General features: G+C 36.5%; 1 protein-coding gene and 1 pseudogene across 2 annotated transcripts in view; both read right to left on the bottom strand.

Moving 5' to 3' along the window:
- Positions 1 to 8,402: 8,402 nt before the first annotated feature.
- The window catches only part of GUCY1A2 (guanylate cyclase 1 soluble subunit alpha 2), a gene marked incomplete at both ends in the record, with an annotated part of 289,102 nt that continues 271,568 nt past the window's right edge, over positions 8,403 to 25,936 (bottom strand). Inside the window, 2 exons of the mRNA XM_080932509.1 lie at positions 8,403 to 8,610; positions 21,177 to 21,331. Coding sequence (XP_080788635.1) covers positions 8,403 to 8,610; positions 21,177 to 21,331 — 363 coding nt within the window. The remainder of the gene's footprint in view (positions 8,611 to 21,176; positions 21,332 to 25,936) is intronic.
- On the bottom strand, positions 13,551 to 16,020 carry LOC308432183 (WD repeat-containing protein 75-like; annotated as a pseudogene). Its single transcript has one exon. The product of its transcript is annotated as a WD repeat-containing protein 75-like (transcript).

Below are 25,936 nucleotides of genomic sequence, written 5' to 3'. Positions count from 1 at the left end.
AGATTTCTAAGAAAAAAATTCTCTCTCAATCTTTAGCAGTGTGATTCTCAAATCTAATGAAAAGGCGAAGATTTAACTAGAAGAGAATTTTCTAAATGAAGATTTGCAGCGGCAGTGAACAGGAGCTTTAACATGTTGATTTTGATACTTCCCAGGAGGCAGCAAAGACATTTGCATGGACCCCCATGTTCTCTTTCTTGTATGGTAATGTCTTCAGCAGCCAAGGTCCAAACTCACAGTGACTTCTCCTCCCAAACTGTCTCCACTAAGTTCTAACCTTTTCCTCCACACCTCACAAGTCTACAGTGTTTAGTCACGTGAATGTAAAAAAGAAAAGCCTCAACTGGAATAGTAAAATATTCTTGCCATATATTTTATAAGAGCTATGAAGAAATAGAGACAGAAAAGACAGAATAAAGAAAAATAGAAAAGAATAGAAGTACTGGAGTTAAGGAGGGAGGGCATAGAGAAGTTTCAAATGCGGGCATATTGAAAGACCTGATTAGTTTGCCCTACATAGTTTGTATGTATACAGTGTATTCATTCGACTTCTATTAAGAATCTTCTTTAAAAATGATGCCAGATCGATAATATTTAAGATGCAACAGCTGCAGCTGACACAAAGGATATTTGAATTTCTACCTGGCTTTTGATTAGCATAAAGGCTATACTACAACTTAATTGTCATATAGCAAATACTGATTGAAGACATAGTACTAAATTTTCTGCTTTTGTGGATATATGATGATTTTTTTTGTCATTGTTCCTTGAAGTAGCCATTCTAATGAACAGTTTTATTACGTTCCCTGTTTGTTTTCCAAAGCTTTGACATGCTGACTTTTATTTCATGCACCAATCATTCAGTATGAGCTCATCACTGTTTGCTGAATATAAACACTGTGATTTTAAAAAATCTGCGATGACATACCTATGTCAATATCTTCAGATTTCTCCTAGGTTAACAAAGATGACTTATAGACATAATTTTCTTCTAAGCAAATAACATTTTCCCTTTGTGCTGCCTATAAAGAAGCTTTTTCTTACTCCTTCCTTCCCTTCATCTGAATCCACTTAAATATTTTATATATGCTCATGAATTAGAAAACTTTTATGGCCAGGTAATAATTTGTATTTCACAGACAGGAATAATGTTCTCAGGATCAAAAGCAAAAGCAAGAGGTAATCATTATTTCAGGTCACAGAGTTACATAAGAAATAAATTTTGCAGGTCCTGGCGACACATCTGAAACTAATAAGGACAGTCCTGATAATCACGGCTGCTAACTACTCGTCACTATCCTCACGCAAAAGTTCAAGAGTTTTTCTAAAATTTTCACAGATTTGCTTTTGATAATTCGAGAGTCCTGTACAACATCTAGCCCACTGAGGTCCCTCACTCAATGCCTTCATTCGAAGGAGCTGGAACATACTACTTTTGACTTTTATTATCAATCTATGAAAGATTTTGATATTTTAAGCATGTGAATATTGCCCAATCAGAGAAATATGGCTCAATGCCCCAATTTTAAGTTCTCATTTATAACAACTCTATAACACTTCTTTTTGTAACATAGAAAACCTGGGAAAATAGGAATCACTGAAATACAATTAATTCATGATTAAATGTTATCACCAGAGGATAAAACCTGAGGGACTAAGCCACAGAATGAGTTTCTCATTGCTAAAGTTCTTAATGCTTTTTACAAAATATTTTTTCAAACCCTAACAACTTTGCCGTTTACATGCAAGTGAACTGACATGGTGTAATACTTTTTTTTTTCTAAGACTAATGATTCTAGTTTAAAATAGGAGGGAACTTACTTCTCTTAAGATTTTTGTCCTAAATAAATTCTGCATGAAATATTCATTTACAAGTTAGTGAGAAATCTCTGAGTGATAATGGCAGCATAACCAGTGTCTTTCGATGTTAGAAAGCAGAGAGAAGACTCCCAAATAGTCTTGGGCTTCTTTTCTTATCTCTAACTCTCTCAAGCTTCCTAGAAGAGAAGGGCAGTCTTGGGTACACCTAGACTGTTCTTCCTTTCAGAAGCTGAGTACTTGCTTTGTTAGCAGAGTACAAGTGGAAAAAAAATATGAAGAATGGACTATGAAATAGCCTCAAAATATTGATGGCACAGCTTTTAGGACATAAAATGTTTTCCACACTTTGTGACTCAAGTTCACAATAAGAAAAACGTAGCATTACTAGGTCAGGGGTGGGGGGAGTGCAAAGTGCAAAGCCATTTTGTTAGTGAATGTCAGTTCAGCCAAGTACGTGTGAAGAGAGATGGGCATGCTGTGTTGAATGTCCTCCATACACTGACTCTCTGTCCTATGTGCACTACAGTAGGCTTTTCTGTAACACAAGGCAGAGCCAATGTTTGGTCCTCTGTGTTTTGTGGCTCCAGATGTTCTGACACTTCTATTTATCTTCATCACTACAACCCAGACTCATTCTATCTCCCACCTTCAGAGACGTGCTATTTATAGCTCCGTGAGCATCTAATCAAAGTTTTACTGAGCTTCACAGCTGCTGCTATCCTGTCCCTATCTCACCAGATGATTAAAAATGGATAGTTTGGAAATTTTTCTCTCAAATAAAACAAAACAAAAGGACCAAACCAACAAAACAAAACCAAACAACAAAAAAACAACAACAACAACAAAAAAAAAAAAACCTCACAAAAGTAACACATAGCAAAAGGCTTTTCATGACATCAAATGTGTATATTACAGAAACTGCATCTTCTTTACGACTCTCTTCTAACAGTCTCTTATTCCTTTACAAATCTCTTTTCTCTTTTATCTTAAACCTTTCAAGAGCTTAGAAAGCCACCAAAGATTCACATATTTTTTTTTATCAAAGTTCACTTTCTCAATCAGCTCTTCCAACTTACACTCCCATTTATTCAATTGTTGCTCAGTGTAATAAACTACAGAGATCCAAAGAGATGAGCAACCTTATAAATAGTACACAAATGCCTTGGAGAGCGATGGAAATTGCAGTAATATACATAACCATAAATTATATATCAGACATACTCTGATGTAAAAATATTAGTTATGTGTCCACAAATTAGTGACTTTTGAGATGAATTTGTGTACTATTTGGCCAATTTTTAAATGCAGTTCATTTCTTGCTGCTCATTTTGCTGTGAATCAACAAATAATTTTTAAAATTCCAAACCATATGTATTATTGCTAATGGAAATAATGTCTCTATTCCTCAAAAGGCTTGGTAAAGTGCACAGATGTGCATTACATATGGCATCATTACCATGGCTTAAATTATTGCTTTAAAGATTGTAATGAAGTATTGCTAAGGAATTGCTTTGACAGAAATATGTGATGTACATAGTGAGACAAGGCCGTAAGTATTAACTCTGTGTCTCTTTATAACACAGATCACAGCATTCTGAAGGTAGGCTGTCATTTCAACACTTACTTGTGTCCTAAACTTACTTTCTGTTAGCTCAGTGGTAAGGGCCAGGAAGTGTACTGCACATCTTTGTCCATAACTAAGAAAATAGCTAGTATGCCTAATAGTCCGATACTGAGTAATATTCATCCCTCATGCATGTTAGTGTTGACTTTTATCACTAATAAGTTTGAAGATTCATGTTCTGAAAACATACAAAGCATTTAAATCCAAAGTAAAATCAAAATTTATGACAGAAACATATGCACAGTGTTTAATATTAAAAATAACTAAATAAAATAATATATTGCTATCTTAGTCAACTTGTATCGCCTTTGACCCGCTGAGATTGTAAGCATGTTCTTCTATAATCCCCACATCGGGCTGTATGCAGTGTTACTCAGAGTAGTTTCCAAAAACTCAGATTCCTTAGTCCCATCTCTCTGCAACCTGCTGAAGGAACTTTCCAGTAATTCACAGTCCTAAAGCTTCCTAGGCAATTGTTATGGAGCCAGACAGATACGTTTAGGTAGACTGAGTCATGAAACTGGGATAGCAGGGGACAACAATGAAATACTTGCCTGCATGGTAGGGTGTAACATATCAGAACAGAGGCAGACTACTTCCACACATTCTCAAGTCCTCAAAGGACCTTCTTTTAACCAATAGCCACATGCACATGAGATTCATAACGTTAGAAGACAGACAGGATGAGGTCAATTGTGATCCTTTCTGTCCTGTAAGTATATCAAAGTCTTCTTTTTCCAGTGAGAGAACAAGGAGGAAACAAAGATGACAGACCACTAACTGAGGTTTTGGATTCAAGTGTGATGAAGGACTGTTGCACATTATTCAACAGTCTGTAACAAGACCGTGTTAATCTATATAGAGTATCAGAAGCTGTTCTTTATTCAACACTTTGAGGATCCGGAGCTCAGGCAACACCTCAGGGCATTTTACTTACTTAGCATGGATTTTGTTTCACCATGTTGACATGACGTATATGTGAATTACGTCTGGTGCAGAAGTAGAGAAGAAATGATGTTGTGTGGAGGCTGGGCTATAGGGGTTGAGAGAGTATCTGGTGAGTACACAGCGGAAGAGCAGGTGAGGATAACTAACCCAACTATACAGAAAGCCTTGTCCCTGCTTATGTTCTACGCTATACATGTACAGTGTCCGTTCAGCCACTGGCAAACTGAAGAAACTCAACAGAGATGGGCATGTTCCTGTTCATACTGCACTCCTGTAGACCCACTTTTCAGCCAGCAGCAGCACCTTTCTATCCTGAACAGAGGTGGATGGTTTTGTAAATTCTTTGTGGCTTTGCCTTTTGTTTCTGTTTACTTTTGCTTTATTGACAGAACTCTTTGGGAAAATGTCCAAGTTTTAAAACATGGTTGACTTTGAGCATTAGATATTGTGTAACTCATTAATGTCTTGTTTTTCTTTCCTTGAAGAGACACAAACTTTCCCACTTATACACATGTATCTTTATCCTGATGTCATGGTCATGACCCAAGAGGGAAAAGTGTGAGACTGTAAGAACTCATATGTGTGGATCCACTGACTAATTCTACAGCCTTGTATACCAGGGTTGGTGTCAAAACCTGGGTCACAACTCACTGGACTTCACATAAAATGTGGCATTGAAACAGAAACCCCAGCTAGTATAAAACATAATAAGAGATATGCACACAGAGGTAGATTTTAGTGAGTTAGGTCACAGACCACCTTCACAAAATGGCGAAGCTGAAATTACCAAACATGTTTCTGAGACATCTTACTTTTTCATTATGGCCACCGCCACCTACTTATTAAAGTCCTTAAGACTGTTTCTCTACAAATATATGAAGATTATAATTATTCTATGTTATTGACTTATTTAAAGATAACAATGGTCTCATCAAATGATCTTTCTCTCTGTGGTAAATGTTAGTAATAAGCTTTAGTTGCAAATTTCCTTTGATAAATTAATTACACAACCCAACATTCAGAGAGGAAGGTTATCCATGCTGTGTTACATTTGAAATCATCCATTTCACAGTGAGAAAAGCATATTACACTAATTTGCAATCACTTGGTTTCTATGGATTCTTTCCTAGATTCCTTTCAATCTGACAAACCAAAAGGCACACCACTCCTAAGTGTTGTTAAGTATATGAAAGTAATAGAGAAATATTAGTCAATAGAATCAAAATACTGTCACATATTTTAAGCCAAGATCTTCAGGTAGAACATTTGAACTCTGCTGTGTAGGAAAAATGGAAGTATGAAATCCATAGCTTCTCCCTTCTACAACTGCAGACAAAGGAACATTTTGTTTAGAGCGCCTCACAAGCACATATTGCAATGAGTGTGACAATCATGGTCATTTGAAACAGTCTGGAAGACATTTAAGACATTAGACTTCTTCCTCAGACTGTCTCCAGAAATAGATATTATAGTGTTTGAAGACTATAGTTTCCTGTCAGCTTTATATAATAAATTTCTGCAATGTTCTTTGAAATGACATTTCTGACAGTGTAATGGCTATCTCTTGTCTATGTAAAATAATATAACCAAACACAGACTTTGTGATGCTTTTAAAAACTGAGAGTAAATGAGCAATTCTTTTCTTGAGCTTTATAAACAATCACTAAATAATAGAGTGAATTTTAAATAATAGAATTTAAAAGATAACACACACATGCACACACACATGAATGTGTGGGCGTAGGTATACATTTTTATACATTTCCTTAAATAAAGAGAAATAGATTTCATGGTTCATGGAAAATATTTTTTCAAACTCATGCTTATGGAACATGTTTATTGAGTGTGGAATGATTGAATATATCATAATAAACACAGTCACACAATTGACATGAATGACCATGGTGAGCACGGCTGTCTTCCCATGTTCCTCAATAGTAAGGAGACTTTCAGCTTTCTGCAGGCATTTTCTTCATGTGTGTATTTCTAATATGAACATAACTACTTTGTGCTTCCAGCTTATTATATCTCCACTCCCTATACTTCCTGTCCCTCTCCATTGTGAAGGAGGTGAGCTGACACTTAAGTGTTCTGTTGAGTATACACTGTCCTCAGGCCACAAGACTGTCTAGGCAGACCCTAGACCTCTATCTGCATGGAGAAAAAAAACAGATAACTATGGCTAGCCAAGAGGGGGGCAGGGAGCAACTTAGAACCTGGGAAATATATATCTTGCCTCATCAGTGTAAAGAAAGTTGAACTAGTTTCTCAGTTATACCAGGGTAAAAACACAGCTAAAATTAGAAAGAGATCATGATTAAAACAGGTACTTTGCCTAATTTAAATGCTCCCAAGTCACATACTTAGAGAACAATGATTAACCATCACTGATGACTTCGGGAATTAATATGTACCTTATCTAAGTTGTGTCACAGAATGTTTAATGCAGGCCCAAATCCCCCCCCAAAAAGCACATTGTGTCCAGTAAACAGAGCTACCAGTGAACATACATAATGGATACTTGAGTTAGAAGGAAAGTTTCATTCTAATACTTCAAAACAGCAAATGCTTCCAGATAATTAAACCCTTTAGACATTTAGGGTTTTTATGTGATTCCAAATATGAAAATTCTGGCCAAGCTGTGCACTCCTAATGCCAGTGTGAGCCTGTAAAGATTATTTTCATGCAGTGTTGGCTATTGGTAGCAGTCTGTTAATTTAGTAGAGCATGCCACGAATGCTATCTGTGTATACATGGTGTTGGAGGAATCTGGACGTTAGGCCCTACTCCAGTGCTCATGAAGTGATTTGCTACTTTAGAGGCTGTGTCAACAAAACCTATAAGAATATAATGTTTGGAATCCCATAGGAATGAAATCTAGAGATTTTCTTTGATTTTTTTTGTTAGACGATAATAAAAAACAATTCTTGGCAAAATTTCCTGACAGATATTTGTCAGTAACAGTGGTATCAGAATTTGCTTCAGAGCATGGCAGTCAGTTCTTTGAAACCATAGGTCAGAGTCAGGAATGGCTGTTATAATACATCATTTTGAGAGATGGGACTGATTATGAAGCCACTTAAGACTGCAAACATCACCTACCTTGGTAAATTTTAATGTGAAAAGGGCCCAGTTTTGCAAAGTGTTTTGTCTGAACTGGTATGTGTTTGAAGATATATTTTAAAAAGTCTTTCCAGTATCTTAGTTACAAGTTTATCTTATACTAGAAAATTTAATTTTCTCTGAATCCAAGCTATATTAAGCAAATCTAAAAGGTATGTTTACTAAGCAGACATATGTTTTCTCAACAGCTGATATCCTTAGTTATATATACTCTCAGTTCAAGCACTAATCTCTCTAAATAAATGAAAATATTTTAGATTAGTAGGTTAGCATTACATAATATACCAACAAAGCGACTGCACATTCTAAATATCGAATCATGTGTGTGAAATGCAATTATCTAGAGGAAGACACAGATATAGATATATAAAAATAGGTGATATCCCTAAAATATTTTGCTGAGTTATAGTTCTTCCTGCTTGAAAGGTTAACTATACTGCCATGATATATGTATGAGGTGTTTATCCAGGAAATGAAAATTAGAGAAATATTCCTTACCTATCAGTTCACTAGATGTAGGAATACATATTTAAAACTGATTTTCAAAAGTGGTACAAATATATAGGGAGAGATACTTGCATGGCTGACAAACAAGAAACCAGAGCCTCTATTGATTGGTTACTTTTGATCACCTGTACATGTAAATAAAATATATATGGCCAGAAACACTCACATGAATGAACACATTTCCCTCCTGCCATCCATCTTTTTTTTTTTTAATTGATAGCAGTCATTCACCGTTTCAAGAATTATTGCCAGACATTAACACAAAAACTGGTATATTTTCTTACGGAACATTGGAAGAGAAATAGTTTCTTCCTCCCCTCATAGGGACCCATGTTCTGGGCTTGTGCTTTTCGGAGGAGTCTTTGATCTGCAGAGAGTCTCAGAGGCTTGTTTCCCGGAGGAACATTGTGCCAATATTGTAGGAAACTTTTTTTATTCTCGATGAAGACAAGGATGGCTTTGGTGGCTTTGGGCCAGTCCTTAACTCCAGGAAATAGCAGACCCCAGGGATTTCCTTTGGAAAGTTGTCTGGAAGTTCTTCACGAGAACGAGGAATAAATGTGAAACTGTCTTCTCGTTTTAGTAATCTAAAAAAAATGTAAATAATGTGAATAAAATAGCAGAAGAAAAGGGACTACATGGACAGAAAATCTAAGGGCTTAGTAAGCTATTCTTCAACTATGATCAAGCTAACACATGACAGTAACATGACTTTAAATATTACAAAGAGCTGTGAAATGAGACTTTGCTTCTTGTTATAACAATTGAGTAAAAGCCTACTTATTATACTTGCAATATCCCATCAAGCCTGTTTATTTTTCTAAATAACAGTTTCTGAAAAGTTAAGTTCAAATAAGTTCTAAAATAAAAGCCTAAAAATGCAAAACATTGGGCTTTATTTCAAATATGTAGGACATAGTTTGTCTGTTTTGAAAATTTGCCTAAGTTCTAGAGTTTTCTTTTTTACATTTTACGAATTCTCGATATGCATTGAGTATGTGTCTTGTGCACCAGATACATAAACAAATTCTGTCAAAGTAATGACTCCAAGTATCCATGATCTTTGGTAACAAATTTCTAGTAAGACATCATTTCTAATAAAACATAGACAAATATTTTACTTTATGTTTTTCTGTCTCACTCACAGACTACTTTTCAGAATAGGAACACTAGAGAAGATTTATTCTTTAAATTTCTTAAATTCCATGGAAAGTTCTGTTTGATATCCATATATAAAAACACCAGCCAGTAGCTTAATTTAGTTAAATAATTCTTCATAAATAGCTTGATTTTGTCCAACTAATCCCCCTCCATACTCCTATGAGCACCAGCTAATCAATTTATAGTTTTGTCAATAGAAATAAAAATGGAAAGATAAATGATAAGGAAAAAAATCCTCCAAAAATAACTAGAAATAGAGTATAGTAAAACAGAATAGATACTGAAAAACAAAAAACCTTAATACCAAAAGAAATGAGAAGGAAAGCCAGAACATGGATGCCTCATTACTTCTTAGAAGGGAGAACAAAATACTCATGGGAGAAAATAAAGGGACAAATAAAGGAGCAGGGACTGAAGACAAGATCATCCAGAGACTGCCTTACCTGGGGATCCATCCCACATGCAACCACTGAACACAACCACTATTGCTGATGCCAAGTAGTGTTTCCTGGCAGAAATCTGATATGGATGCCTCCTTAGAGGCTCTGCCAGAGTCATACTGATACAGAGGAGGATGCTTGCAGCTAACCATCGGGCTGAATCCAGGGACCTCAATGAAGGAGCTAGAGAAAGGACTGAAGGTCCTGAGTCGACAGCCCCATGGGAAATGTTCACATAAAACTAGAAAAAAATCTTTTTAATTTATTCCCAAATGCCTTTAAAAGAAATAATCAATATTTTCTTTGACCATCTCACTAAAGATTCTTATGGAATGTGAATATTAAGGAATTAAACAAGGGACCCTATTTATGGAAAACAACCTCTGTCATTGATTCATACGCCTGGGTTTGGTGAGATAGAATCTTACTAGGCAGCCCAGAGTGGGCTTGAATTTTCATCCTTGTATTTCTTTTTTCTTTCTTTCCCTTTTTTTAGATCTCTAAAAAGGACAAAATGTTTTATTAAATGGCTTAATGTTACCATCATAGGAATAATCAACATTGTAACATTTGTACAAAAACAGTAGTAACGTGAGTCTCATAATTTATGAGTCAGACAAGCATCGATAAACCAATAGAATCCGAGGTAGAAGAGTTACAACAGATGGTTAATTTGTTGGAGGGTCAGATCATAAATATGAAAAAAAAATTTCTATGAAATGTGATTGGAATTTCACTTACTTTTATATTATCCCCACAGAATCTAATCAACAAAACTATGTGTGAAACAAAATACCACTTAAAAGATTTCCAAGAGAATTTAAGTTCTGGTGTTTTTAGCTTATCAACTATTTCTCACAAAGATATGGCTGATTGAATAGCTAAATCATTAGGAGGAATCCCATTCCTAGTGGCAGATTATAACAAATAATGACTTCATTGGCTTAATATTATTTTGTTGATAGTTTGCTTATTTATAGAATACTCTTGCATCAAATCACTATTAGATTTATCTACATTTTGAATGAAAATTACTGTTGACATACTGAGTTCAAAAGATAAAAAGGGGAAGATGTCATAATATGGTCCATGAATGAACCTATGTAAGGAAAGTTCTAGGTGTTTATGGGAAACTCCAAGACGTTGGTTTTCCATAACTTGGTGTTGTCTCCAGAATGTACTTTGATGCCTCGTCCACATGTAGTGAACAAAAGTGGGTTTGCTTCCAACCAGTATTTATTACAAATAAAAAGGGTAACTTCTGAAAGTGGAGTGTTTCCAAAATAGGATTCTGCTCAAGCAGGAAGAATTGGGGTGTGTGTGTGTGTGTGTGTGTGTGTGTGTGTGTGTGTGTGTGTGCTCTGTTTGGTTTCAGTACCTCTTCTTTCAAGTGATTGTTTTGCCAACCAGCAGCACCATGCTTACCCATAAGGTAGTGGATTTAAAGCCAAAGCAGGAGGCAGTAGAAGAACGCGAATGGTACAGCTGAGGACTAGAAAGAAGATTTGAATCATGGGTCTTCATAGTTGTTAAGTGAAATATATCTGCTTCATTCTACTTTCTATTTGATCCATTCAGGTACACACTACATTCTTTTAGAGAAATTATTTTCCTTCAATGTTTAACTGTTCAAATCGGGTGTTACTCTGTTTATTAATCTAGTAGGTTAGAGCTTTCTTCTAGACTCATCTTCATTTTCTGTTTCTATATTATGGAGATTAATGACCATGTGTCTCTAGGAATAGTTTCATTACAGTGCCCACTAGTGAATGTTTATAAACCTTTTTACATAGCAGGATATACTTTTATTTGTTCATTATTTTTTAACCCTTAACCTATGCTTCATTTATGTGAAGTTCTTAGTCAGGTGTTAGACTGGGTAAACTGATTTTCAAAGTTGTTTTTCCTTCCTTTACAATTAAACTTTATTTTCTGGTAGATTTCTTCTATCACTATATACTGAATAATTCCACATATATTTTATTTTCTAGGAGATAATTCTTAGATGATTATTTTATTCTTAATTATGCCATATTTTTACTATCTTAAACCTCTGAGAATATTAGCCATATTAATCATTCTTTGAGGAAATTATTGTCTCTATAATGTCCATTTCTTTTGTTTCTTTTTGTTTCTTGCATGTGTTTGTGCAGCCCTGACTGGCCTGGATCTCACTCTATAAACCATGTTGGTCTCAAACACAGCTTCTGTCTCCCAAATGCTGACAATATTAAGGTAGGCCACATGTCCCGCTGTGGGTGGTCCAGAAGCTGTTTGCACTTTAATGTTAATTCCACTTCCGGATGAAGGGCTGCCTAGTTAAGTTCTCAAAAGGTGACTTCATTTGAACCTTCCCATTTAAATTAGTAAAATAAAGCAAAGGCTGGGAATGGGTGGGGAGAGGGAGGGAGGTGGAGAGAAAAGAGCTGGGGGAGAGGTCAGAGGACAAGGGGAAAAAGAAACTCCAACATGGAAGTCCACAAAGACCAGCTAGACCCAGGTGGGCTTAATTGGCATTAAACAGCTATGAGCATTAAGGATTTTATAGGCCTAATATTTCATATAGAAGGGCAGTTTGTATCTTTGTCTATTTGATGTAATCTTGTTGTGTAGAGGGTTTGTGGATTGAGAATTGAATACATAAACCTGTCTGAGAAGCTATTGGGATGTAGAGTTGTGTTTGTCTGGGTTTTTGGGGTAAACAAACACCAGGGGACAGAGGCGGAAAACAGGCAGTGGATAACCGCCAGAGGAAGGGAGTCACATGGACTGGGCAACAGAGGTGCACGTGAATATGCACTAAAATCGGGCCTGAGGAGTGAGGCCTCCGGGCCGATAAAGAGATAAACCATATTTTTTTAAAAACATTTACTACAACACCCCGCAGTAGATAGATAGCCAACACAAAATTAACCCAATGGTATTTTTGTAGTCTATTTGTTTCATAATGCCTTACTTGGACTATCTTATTGGTCTTTGGCTTATATATTATGGTATTTTATAGGTTTATTTTTGTGTGGGAGTATGTGTGTCTTGTGTCTCCACAATATTTATGAGTTAGTTTATATAGTGATCATTTCTTGCTAGTTTGGTTTGGTCCCTTTTTTTCATGTCAAAGCACTGGAAAAAAAAAAAAAAGAATAGTATCTTTGCAAGTTTCTTTCTACTAAAGTGTGTTTTGTTAATGAACCAGCCATAGGCAGCTCAGATAGGAGCAAAGTCCAAAACAGGACTTTGATATGTTGAAGGACTAACACCAGAGTGGTGTTCATGTTACTGAATCAGTCCTGAACCATGCGGCACACTAGCCAAACGTTACAGCCCAGTAAAATGATATGGAAGTGGTGTCTGTGTTCATACTGTTGTGCTCTCACACCTCTCCTGATACCTTCCATCACAAGCACTGAGAATAGCCTATGAGTGTGATCCTCGTCTTTGTAACTGAAATACCAACAGCATTACTGAGCTCACACATACCTGAAATATATGAGAATTGGATGAAGGAGTAAGAAGATATTCTTCCTAATGAAAAAAGCATGCAATAATATGTGAATCTCTGTCAGGTTCCAAGAAATCTGAGCATAATTTATGAACACCACAGTAAATCCCAATGATTAGTTTTAAATGATAAGTTTTAAAATAGGTATTTAAAGTTGAGAAAACTTTTACCCAAAGAAACTTGCTTGCACTAAGGCATTTAGCTCTGAGCTCAGAAACTGGCTTTTCTGATCCATTGAACAGTGCTATTAGTGGAGGCAGATTAGTTTAAATGGAAAAATAAAAGAAGTCTTTCTTTTTTTTTTGAGCAAATAAACAAGTCTTTTGATATTTTGTCTTAAGAAAAAAATAACTTTATAAAATTTTGAGTATTGACAGACAGTAAACATTAAGTACAACATGTCTCTGTGTCACAACACAGCCACGGCCTACAGAGAGGTTAACCAGCTATAATCTACTTTTCTAAACTTTCTCATCTCTTTCTCTTCAGATTTCGACAGCTGATGTATAGCATCTTCTCCCAAGTCCAAATTACTTGTTTCCTTGGTCTTTTCAGCACAATCATGTTCTTCATCTGAATCATCACTTTCTTTGTTCTCCTCCATATCTGTATCATCAGGAATTTCCTCAGCACTTTTACTCTGTTTAGACAGCAGCAGTGAGTTTACAAACAGAGAACACAGAAAAGAAGCTGATGGCAGTATGTGGGCTGGGGTGTGAAGAAGTTCAGTAATTGCAGGTATGTTTTCGGTTAAGGGGAGTTGTACCAGTTCATTCTCTGAAGTTTCAGTTAACTTTGCATCCTGCTGTTGCCTGTGTTTTTCCAATATGAAAGAAAATGGGGTTGCTGGCAAACTTTCTTCTGCCAGCAGCTGTTTGCTTGTTGGAGTGAGGTTCTCTTCCAGATACTTTGTACTGAACGTTAATAAGCACTGTGATTTAGTTAGGGGGTAAAACTGGGATCTATTTAGCCCTTGGTGAGCTTCTACAATGAATGATTCTGGGACATCTCGTGGAACAAACACTCACCACTGGACTTCCTCTCTGGAGACATTCTTTTGAATATACAATGGCCTTGGCTCGCTCGGTTTAAATACAAACAAGTCTGAGCCCTCTGAAGACTGAGCCACTGCAGCAACATGGTCTGAATAAGGGTCGGGTTCTGTAAGTCTGACATTTAGTTTTGCACTCCACTGCATTGAACAACTGAGCAGATTCCAACAGCAGAGAATGCCACTCTCAGTAGTGCCAAGAAGATACTTTGAGCATGTCAGTCTTCCAAAGCAAAGGTGCCTTATTTTCCCAGCTCGTTGGCAAAATGTACATTTTAATTCCCATGTTTCCGAGTCCCATATTGTAACTATTTCCTCAAAACTGACTGCTAGCAAGAAGCCATCTTCAGAGAAACAACAATTGGTTGCTTGATACTAATGGTAACTACCCACCAAGTCACAAGTCCAGCCAATGGCTTTTTTGTATATATCAGTCATCTGTTAATATCCACACTTTGAAGTGGCCATTCCTGCTAGCTGTGACCAGTACGGGCTTTTCATAGTTTTCTGCATTATTGAAACAGAGAGTTGTAATGTGGTCATCATGTGGCATGGTGATCTTTGTGTTAAGGACAAACCCTTGGGTCTTCTTGCTGTAGTTCCACAGTTTCATTTGTAGCTGGAGTTCATTTTCATTTTCTTGCCGCTGTTCAACTGTTGCCAACCAAGTACCAGAGCAGCCAAAGGCAGCCTTCGTTAGTTCAATCTGGATTAGACCCTCAACATTGATGTACTCTTGCTGTATGATATCTAGATTATATAACTGCTTATCACCCTGGAGAGAATAAAACTGCAGGTATCCAGGTTTTCTATTCAAAGCTAAAGCTTTGGTTCTTGGGTCAACCATCAAACCGGTAGATACACTCTTATCTTTTACTAGGCCATGAATTACTGCAGACCCAACAAGATTTCGGTGAATAACTGTTATCTTGTTATCGGAGTGAGAAGTACAGAACAAATCTCCCGCAGGCGAGACAGAGATGTGCTCAACAGAAGATCCCAATCGAGGAAGAAACTCTTTGTTCTTCTCAGATCCATCTCGCCACTCCACAAGCTCACACTCCCGCCCGACACTCAGCAGACTGGTTCCTGTTACTGTAAAAGCTAAATCCATAACCACGTCGTGGTGACAATGTAAACACGTGTATGTGTACTTCTTATCATCATGAAAATTCCTCCAAAGGCGGATTTTGACATCCATGTGACCAGATGCGATGCAATCTTCCTTTGGGTGGCAGGCAACACATGTGAACTTGTTCTTTGCATTCTTCTTCGTTTTTGTTGATGGCAAAGTAAAATTGCATGTGTTTTTTCTTTTTGAAAAAATAAACAGGTAAGTAAAAGTCCCAGACTGCAGCAACATATTCTCCCTCATTCCCGAAGGCAATGCACTTGGGGATCTGTTTATGTAGTCCAAAACGAAGGCGAGCTCCTTAGCTTCCACGTCCCGGCTTGTTGACTTGGGCAGTTTCACTGATACCAGCTGAAGTATGTCTGGCTCTTCCTTACTTACTGTAAGGAACACGGAATCTTCGGCATAGGGAGGAATAAAGATGGCATGGAGTTTAGGTCCAACAATGAAAGTCTTTATCAAAATGCCATCGAGATAGTCCCACCGCTTAATTGTGCCATCAAAGGAACAAGAGTAGAGCTGCAGATGGTTGTTGGGGTTAATGAGGACTCCAGACACCAGATGTTTGTGCCCGTGCAGAATGTGCACACACTCTTCTGTGGTTGTGCTATAGACCTTAACAAAGTCTCCCGAGACACAGAAGATATACTTGGAATCCACAGAGAACACGGCTCTCCTGCCGCAGCGAACCACGCGGACTCTCTCTTCTACCATCTTCACGCAGCCGCAGGAACCACTAAGCACCGGCCTGATTACGAACTTCCTTCCCAGGCTTGTTTCTAAAAGAAGTCTTTCACACAGGCAGAAAATGCAGGCACCCATGCACTCTATGGAGTCTCAGTGTTGAGCTGTTATTGTAATGGTTTCTACATGCTTGGCCAAGAAAGAGATATTATAAGCAGGTGTGGCCCTGTTGGTATAGATGTGGCCTTTTTGGGGTGTGTCACTGTCGGTGTGGCCTTTAAGACTCAAATCCGAGCTGCCTGGAAGCCAGTATTCTGCTTTCGGTTTTTAGATGAAAATGTAGAACTCTCAGCTCCTCTTGCACCATGCCAGCCTGGATGCCAACATCTTCCTGCCTTGATGATAATGCACTGAACCTGTTAACTTATAAGTCAGTCCTAATTAAATGTCCTGATAGTAGTTGCCTAGGTCATTGTGTTTGTTCACAGCAGTAAAATCCCAACTGAGAGAGTTATTAAGTAAGAAAAATAAAAATGCTTTAAAAATTAAGGAAATGTTCATATTAAAGTAATTAGAGTTTCTACATATTTAAATCGCATAGAGGAAACAATTAGTTCTGCTCAAAATAATCAGTTAACTATTTATGATAATAAAAGGTTTACAGAAGCCATCATTATAAAAGCAACTATTTGTGATTTCCAGATGTTCAGACAATGATTTTTAAGATATACATACATTGTCAACAGATAAGAATGATGGGAAACAAAGAGGAGAGAAAATATCAAATTTATTAGATTAAAAATGAAATCATCCAGAAAGGACAAAGACTCAATAATTTTCATTGTCAACATATAAAACTAGCAATAAAAGGCTATAGATTCATAGGAAATGATCCAGGATATTCCTGCAGGATATGACTCACCAATGTCAAAGCAAGTGAGATTGCAAATCAAAGGTCTGGCTCTTGCTTCAAATGTTTGTTCCCTTATTTCTTCAATGATTTAAAGATTAAAAATCTGTGGTGAACATTTTGGTGCCACTGGACAGTTGGCAGTGGAAATTTTTTACATCACCAAGGACAATCAGGAACTAGTCAAGGCAGAAATCTGCCTTTGGTACTATACTCAGGAAACTGGCCCAGATTAAGAACATTTACATTTGAAGCTCAGGGCTGAACATTTACACTTGTAGCTCAGGGCAGGCTCAGTGGATGTAGGTGTGGCGGTCTCTTTGTCTCTTGGGACCACCTCTTGTCCCTGATCTCTCCCACCTGGCCTCCAGAAAGATGTTTACAGGATTTTTGATTGTTAACTTGCTTGTTCCCTGACTCAAAACTCAACTTTCTGCCTGTATTTAAAGTGGTTTAAAAGAGGACTGAATTAAAAATGGCTTCCCTTCAGCCTCAGGACAGACTAAAGTCATGTTGCAGTTTTGACTGTCACTTTTTTCTTCCAATCCTTGATCCTGCCCTGGAGAATCTGTTGTTTGACCAAGCTGGTCTGAGACAAAAATCTGATAGTCCTCAGAAGAAGGAACCCTTACCAGATGTAATTATCAGATCATATGACATATAAAAAAGTACGTTAACTTTTTAAAGGATTAGGGAAACAGTATCATGACGAGTAAAAGTTTTAAGAACTAAGTATAGAAAATAAATCTTTGTCTTTTAAAGGACAAACACTCTTTTATACTATAAATATCACATTTCTTAAGTCATATTGGAGCAATAATGAGTTAGAACTATATGACTTATGCTGCATAGATTCTAAAAATATGAAATTTTGAGTAAAAGAAGCCAAGTGTATTAAGATAATACTACAGTAAAATACCACTTATGTATATTAAGCAACACAAAAATTTTTTGCTTAAAAACATTTATCTTTATTTTTGCCTTTTAGATTCTACTTATTTTCCCTGTGAAATTTCTTTTGTAGATATTTTATAGTACTTGAAAACTATGCTGTGTAGTACAACCAATTAAAACTTACCCTGATTAGCGTGCAAATAAATGAGACTTAGATTATGGTTATTTTATTTGGCTTTGACAATTACTGACAAGTAACCCCTGAAACTTGAATTTTTTTCAAATGCCTGTTTTTAATGATGGCTCTTAAATGCTTTAACCTCCCTTTTAGCTCACCAGAGGTAGTGAAAAAGAAAAGACATAGGACGGAAGTGGACATGTTTATGAAGATTCTTTGGAGTAACTCCCATCTATGTTGTCTAGAAACTGGCCGTTCAGTTCACAGTGAGCAGCAGCTTTATACACTCACAAACACTTTATTTTACAGATACAGCAACAGTCAAGTTCAGAAAACTTGGGTCAGCAACAGTGGGGACATGACTTCGCAGACACAGCCAGGACTAGCTTAGGCAGGAGGCAGCAGGAAGGAACAGGAGAGACACCAGAAAAATTTCTCAACCGTGCCTTAGAAGTGGAGATCAGCACAGATGAGCGACCCCCAAGTGCTGTACAGCCAGCTGCATCCGCAAGCCAACCTCAGTCTCTGCCACGCGATTGGCTGAGTCCTACTTACACCTCTCAGCATCACATGTCCTTAGCCTGCCATGCTCAGCACTGGTAATGTGTATCTTTAGAAAGCTAAAAACAAAAAATTGAGCTTTGAAATACACCCAACTTATTTGGATGTTTATCAGAATTATTGGGAAAGGTAGTTTCAGATCAAATATTTCATTCATTTTTATTTTAAAAATAATTTAAACAAACATAATATTAAGCCAGTGCTACTATCGTATATGTTGCTGACGTTTAGGTTTTGATACTTTAGAATTTTTATCAATTTATCTCAGTCTCATAGGTTATGATAATCATAAAATGTTTCTGAATGTAAAGCATTTTAAGACTTAACAAAACTTCAGATAATCAGGAAACATTGCACATTCTATATGATGGAAACTAGAAATTTTCATTTCTCATGAGATGAATATTCAGTTTTACTTCACAGATTCCTGTTTTCTTTAAGAAATAGTGATTTTCCTCCTGGTAGACAAACTTACTGCAAGGACAGTTCTAGCCTCTCACTTGCAAGGTTCTCAAAAGAAGCAAAGTGTGAATCTATGTGCTCCTAAGTTACTTCTTGTGAAGTGAAGATAATAATAATTAAAATACATATATTATATTATAATCATATATTCTATATTCTATATCGAATATTATATAATGCATTATACATTATACTATGTATACTATTTAATATTGGATATATTTTATGAAACAAATAATAAATTTTAAACCACATAAAAATAACTTTTGTTTGAAGAATATGTATCTGTTGAAAATTTACACACACACACACACACACACACAGAGGTTTTTGAAGCACTGCAGACATTCAGGCAGAAAAATTCAGGGATAAGTACTAAGGCACAACAATAGGTACTGAGGTCCAAACAGTGAGCACCAAAGCTGCTGAGGAGTCTATGTGTGAAACTAGTGTAAGAACACCTGTGTCTCCATCACTGGATTGCTTACTCTTCCACAGAGAGTGCAACCCTGACTACCATTACTTCTTTTGCAACCTTCATGATATTTATAAAGCATGAGGTAGATAATATTGTTCCTCTACCTGTAACTTCCTAATGCTTTGGTTGCTTCCTAGGATAAAATCCTTCAACAGGCTTACATGTTTATGCTCACTTGAGAAGTTTACTTTTTTGCATTCTCATTTTAACCCACTCTTCCTCTTGACCTCATTCTCTAATTCAGGGTCTCCTGACATCCACATAACTTTACTGCAGTTGGTTGTTTGTTCTGATATATCTACCATCTAGTCTATAATCTCTTGTGCTCCTCATTAGAAACACGGTGCCCATTACAACTGTCATAATATTGTAGGTCATCAGCAAGTATCTGTCACAAGGAAAAAGTAGAAAAAAAGAGAAAGAGGAATGTTTATCCTGACAATAGTCAGATTACAAAAATATTTTACATGATTTAGGGACAAGAAAAACAACTTTTAGAAAAACTTAATAAAACAATACAGTGTGTCTGTCTATGAACACAATGGATTTTGAGGCCATCAATGGGAAGATGACAAAAAAGCAAGCTTCTCTAATGACTGTAGTGGTTGAAGTCATTCAGTTTTTCAGGTCTTACTCATCATCAAGGACGGTGATGAATGGGATGTGAAAAGAATCATGAAAAGCCAGAATCAGTGCCAAATGGCACACACAGTTGTGTTCTTCATAGAACTTCTAGAAGTATGAGTTACTCATTTAAAAAACTAAATTTTCTCTATTAAGATATGGAATGAAAAGGATGCTAATGCTATCTTATTCACTATTTTAACAATGTTTTATCATTATTTTTCAACTTTCTAATTTTTTAAATAATCATATCAACCAAAAATTTCAGTGATTACTCATTTCTACTCGAGTTTCCACAGGATATTTAAATCATCAGAAACATGGCCCTAATTAAAAAGCTTTGGCCAACGACTAGCATAAAGCCAAAACCCAGACAAGGTGAGAGATTGATAAACTGACCTTTCTAAGTTATTCTGAAGTGGATCATGCTGGTAAACATGTATACATTCACTCAGTGAATGCTGGTAGATTTCTTAATATGTATAACATCTTTTAAATCAAAATTCTGGGTCAAACCAAAACCAGTCACTTTCTGCATAGAATTTGATGTCTACTATGGAAGGTGACATCTACTAAGCACAAAATAAGGGTGGGTTTAGTAGAAAAAAATGTGTAGCACTGTCAAAAATAACCTTAAGATGAATAGACTTCAGATTTTACGATGTGTATTCTGTTCCCGGGGTCTTACTTATATTCTTAATCCAATGAAGAGAACAAACAGGCTATGTTTACTTATTCCTTCAATTTTTGCAAACAATGAAAAAACATTTTGAAAACATTAAACTTTACAATGCAAGGTAGACTGAGGACCTTAAATATTTGCTTAACTGTGTGTTAAGCAGTTATACCACAAAGGGACAAAGACTGAGAAAAATGGCGTATCTACATAACTTTCAGTCACCTCAGGTTTTCTCACCTTGGAGTGTGAATAACAGTTTATGTTACAATTGCTCTCTCACACTGGAAATTACCCACTCCCTTTGGAGCAGTGACAGAATCCAGGAAAAGGACAGACTCACAGGTGAAAAATATAATCACACCTGAACGAAAGAGACAAGGAAAAGTCAGAGAATACTTACTGGTAAGTAGTTGGGCTGATGTTGATGCGCCGAGGATGACTTCCAGACTCAAATTTGCTTGCTAGAGTGACATTATTTCCAAAAAGACAGTATCTCGGCATTCTCACTCCGACCACACCAGCCAGCACAGAGCCTGAGTGGATACCTATCCGCATCTGAAAAAGGAAAAGGAAACTAAGAATAAATAATTGTTGCTATTTGACAGGTCATCTATCTTTTTTAAGCTTTTAAAAAAGTATTTCTGTACATGTTTGTTTTGCCTGCATATATGTGAACCACATTATGCCTAGCTTTCAGAGGCCAGATTTTTTGGAACTTAAGTAAGAGGCAGTTGTGAGGCAGGGTACTAGGAATCAAACCAGTCCTCTGAAGAAATAGTGGTCTTAAATACCAAGAATTGCCACAAGGCTACATTCTTAGCTCTTGGGTTATTAATGCTTTAAGGTGTAGGTGTACCCCACTCTGAGAGGGCGCCAAACAGTTATTTTTTTCCTAAGGACTTAGGCTTTCACTTTTTGACCTTTCTTTCCTTTTTTTATTTTGAGCTTCATATGGTCTGTGAGTTGTTTCTGGGGTGTTCAGAGATTTCTGGAGTTAGTATCCAATTATCAGTGACTGCATATTATGTCTGTTCTTTTGTGACTGGGTTATCTCACTCAGGATGATATTCTCTAGATGCATCTATTTTCTTAAGAATTTCATAAAGTCATTGTTTCTGATAGCTGAGTAGTACTCCATCGTGTAAATGTACCACATATTTTTAATCCATTCATCTACTGAAAGACATGTGGGTTCTTTCCAGCTTCTGGCTGTTATAAATAAGGCTGCTATGAACATACTGAAGCATGTGTCCTTATTATATGTTGGAGCATCTTTGGGATATATGCCCAGAAGTGGAATAACTGGGTCTTCAGGTAGTACTATGTCTAATTTTCTGAGGAACCATCAGACTGATTTCCAGAGTGGTTGTACCAGCTTACAACCCTATCAACAGTATTTAAAAATTATTATGTTTAAAGTTTACATACCAAGAAAACTTTGACTATTTCCATGTTACGTTTTGTTTTACATGTACTTTATGCTCATTATAATAAGATTTTAATGCATACTATCAAACCTTTAAAAAATCAAGTACTGACAAAAACATATTCATATAGTTTTATGCAAAAATGCTTTTAAAATCTGTAAACTTATCTTTATTTTTTAAATGAAGTTGTTTGAATTAAAAAAAATAAATGGTGGTCTTAAGTATTGAGTCATCTCTTCCATCTTGCCATGAAGTAACCAAAAAAATCAAAACTGAGTTTAGACCACCATTCTCAATATCATATCTGGCTTATTACAGTTTTCAAAGAATATGGACATTTTAGAAAATGGTTTAGTTATAAGAACAAGATAAAATATGTAGTCTTTAAAAATTGTTTTACTTTTAACTATGTGTATTAGTGTGTGCACGTGTCTATGTCTGTGTGTCTTTGTATGTGTGCAGATGAGTCCATTCCCGTGAACGTAGGTACTCAGAAAGGACAGAGAATATGTTGAGTCTCTGTAGCTGGAATTAGAGGGAGTTGGAGCTGCCTGGTAGGAATGCAGAGAACTGAACGATGGTCTCGTACAGCCACAGCTGTATTCTCTCTTAACTGCTGCACCTCCTCTCTAGACCGAGGTTTAGAGTTAACTTGTTGCATAAATAGGTTTGTTTGTTTAAGAGGAAACTCTCTTGCATTTGTATTTAATATTTAACAAGTGAAAATATATCATTCTTTTCATTCTACATCAAGTTAGTGTTATATAAAGGCCTATTCTATCTTATAGTATTAATTACACTTGTAAATTAAATGTTTAGGTCTATTTGTTTTAAATGTTGGGTTTTACTATAGTATTAGGATTTACACCTTTTTCTTCTCCTGAATACGCAGCAACATACACAACAATACCTAAAGCAACAGAGAATCTTGTAAGTCACGAATGTGGAATAAATCACCTGAGGCTCTAACGTTTCCGTGACATCAGCAATGATTCATCCGTTGACTGAGAAAAGCATTTGAATGAAATGATGACTAAATAAACACAGAATTTGATAAAAATGGATTGTTTGAAGCCTCTATGAAACCTTCAAGATAGAGCTGCTATCCAGTGAAATGTGAAGAGAGTAGTAAAGTTTTATTAACATGGTATGGAACCAAACAACTGAAGTTAGCAGACAAAATAGAAGGTAAAGGGCCAAGCAGGAGAAAAGAGAACTGTTTATGGAACAGAAGATTTTTGCATGTGTCAACTCATGATAAGACAGACAGACTGAAATAATCTGTGCCATCTGTAGCTTCCATAATGCCACATACATAAAAATAAACAAAACAAAACAGAAACACCATGAACAACAACAAAATACCACCACCACCAATAGCAACCCCAGACAAACAAGCAACCAACCAAACCAAAAAACAGGTTTCTATTTAAAATTTCAATATGGTAGGATATGATGAGGAGGTTACTGTCTTTCTGGTAGAATGCCTTGGATTAATTTTGTTACTAGGTAGGAGAAAACCAACTCCTGAAGATAATCCTCTAACTTCCAGGCACATTATGGCATTCTTCCCAAATAAATACATAATTGCAAAATAAAATAAATATTGTCTTTACTTGTTTCTCTAGGTCACTTCACAAGTGAGTGGTCTATATTATGGAGGTAGCTCCTCTACTTAACTCGAGACCAGGTCCTTCTTTTGTGCTTCCTTTCCATGCATCCTCAAAGTTCACCTCAAGAACAGGGAGATAGTACCATTAACACTTTGCAGCTTTATAAAGATTTTCCACACAGTTACCATTTAAGGGGATTTCAGTTCTTTTCTGTCAGTCCAGATTGCCACCAAGTATCATTTTTCTGTCTTTACTTTCATACCTTTCCTGAGGGTATCTGCCATTTCTGTGCCTCAAGACCCTGACAATGTATTTGTTCAGATTTTATTTTAAAAGTGTCAGTAGTTTGGTTTACCATAGAAGGTTGTTTTTGATGGCTGTGGAGTTCTAGATTAAGGGCTAGGGATTCAGCTCAGTGGTGGAGTGACTTCAGCAAGCACAAAGCCAGAGTCCCACCGCTAACACTGAACAAAGAGGGAAGGGAGAAAGAAACAAAGGAAATAAAGAAGTAAGAGATGGAGGAAGGAGTAAGAAGAAAGGAAAAATTTAGGGTAAAATCTTCTCTTCTGTACTTTATGGCTGCTTCTACCTAGCTCCTCTTCTTGCATTGCTTCCTTTGTCATTTTTCTCCTACACTTAGTATTTTAATTAGAGGGCAGGGGCCCATTCATATAGAGGTCAGAGAAAAACGTGCTTCTACTGTGTGAGTCCCAGGGAATGAACAGAGTCCTCTGACTAGCAGCAAACACCTTTACAAGTTAAGCATACATGCTGTTTCTGAAGGAAAGCAAAGCAGCAATTGTACCTAAGTTAACTCTTTTAAACTTAACATACACATTACTTAATATACATGTTTTTTTTTCTGGCTGCTTTTAGGTGTGGTCCTTAGACAATTGTAAGTAATTTAGTTATGATTTCCGTTGGCATGATTTTCAAAAAAAATTTTTTTTTTTTTTTTGTTATTTGGGTTTACTGTGCACTTCAATATAACAGTATATAATTTCTATAAAATAACATTTTTTCTGTCAATCTTTTCCTTTTTTCTTTTCTTACATTTATATATTTTTATGAGATACTTTCTGTATTTATATTTGAAGTGTTATCGCTTGTCCTCACCCCACTCCCACCCTCCCTCCCCTTCCACTTGTCTCCACAAACATGCCCTCCCTCCTGATCACCTTCTCGACCTCAGTGCCTTGGCATTCTCCTACATTAAGAAAACATGCCCTCACTGGATGAAAGGCCTCTTCTCTTATTGATGTTAAACACTGCTATCTTCTGCTACATATGCAACTGGAGCCATAGGTGTCTCAACGTGTGCTCAATGGTTGGTGTTTTAGTCCATGGGTGTTTTGGAGGGTTTGGTTGGTTGATAATGTTGTTCTTCCCATGAAGTTGCAACCACTTTTAGCTCCTTCAGTCCTTTCTTTAGCACCTTTATTGGGGTCCCCATTTTCAGTTTAATGGTTAGCTACAAGCATCTTTAACTGTATCTTTATGATTCTGGTGGAGCCCCTGAAGGGGCAGCCCTATCTGATTCCTGCCAATAAGTACTTCTTGGAATCAGCAATATTTTTTGGGTTTGGTGGCTGCGTATGGGATGGATACCAAGGTGAGGTAGCCCCTGAATGAACATTTCTTCAATCCCTGTTTTTCTATTTGACCTTGTATTTCTTCATGTGAATGTTTTGTTCACCTTTATATGAAGAACTGAGGCATCCTCCTTTTTGAGAATCATAAGGACTGAGAATTTGTTTTATTTATTTATTTATTTATTTATTTATTTATTTTGCTTTTCAGAGCTTTTTTGGACTAGTATCCATCCACTTATCGGTGAGTAAATACCATGAGTATTCTTTTGTGACTGACTGGGTTACCTCACTCAGGATGATAGTCTCTAGGTCTATCCATTTTCCTAGGAATTTAATAAAGTCATTAATTCTAATAGCTGAGTAGTACTCCATTGTATAAATATACCACACTTTCTGTATTCATTCCTTTGTTGAAGGACATCTGGGTTCTTTCCAGCTTCTGGCTATTAAAAATGAGGCTGCTATAAACATGGGGGAGCATGTTTCCTTGTTATATGTTGGAGTGTCTTTGGGATATATGTATGTCCA

Source organism: Micromys minutus (genome assembly GCF_963924665.1).
Source record: "Micromys minutus genome assembly, chromosome: 18".
NCBI classification, from domain to species: domain Eukaryota; kingdom Metazoa; phylum Chordata; class Mammalia; order Rodentia; family Muridae; genus Micromys; species Micromys minutus.
This window is presented reverse-complemented; position numbering and strand designations above follow the sequence as displayed.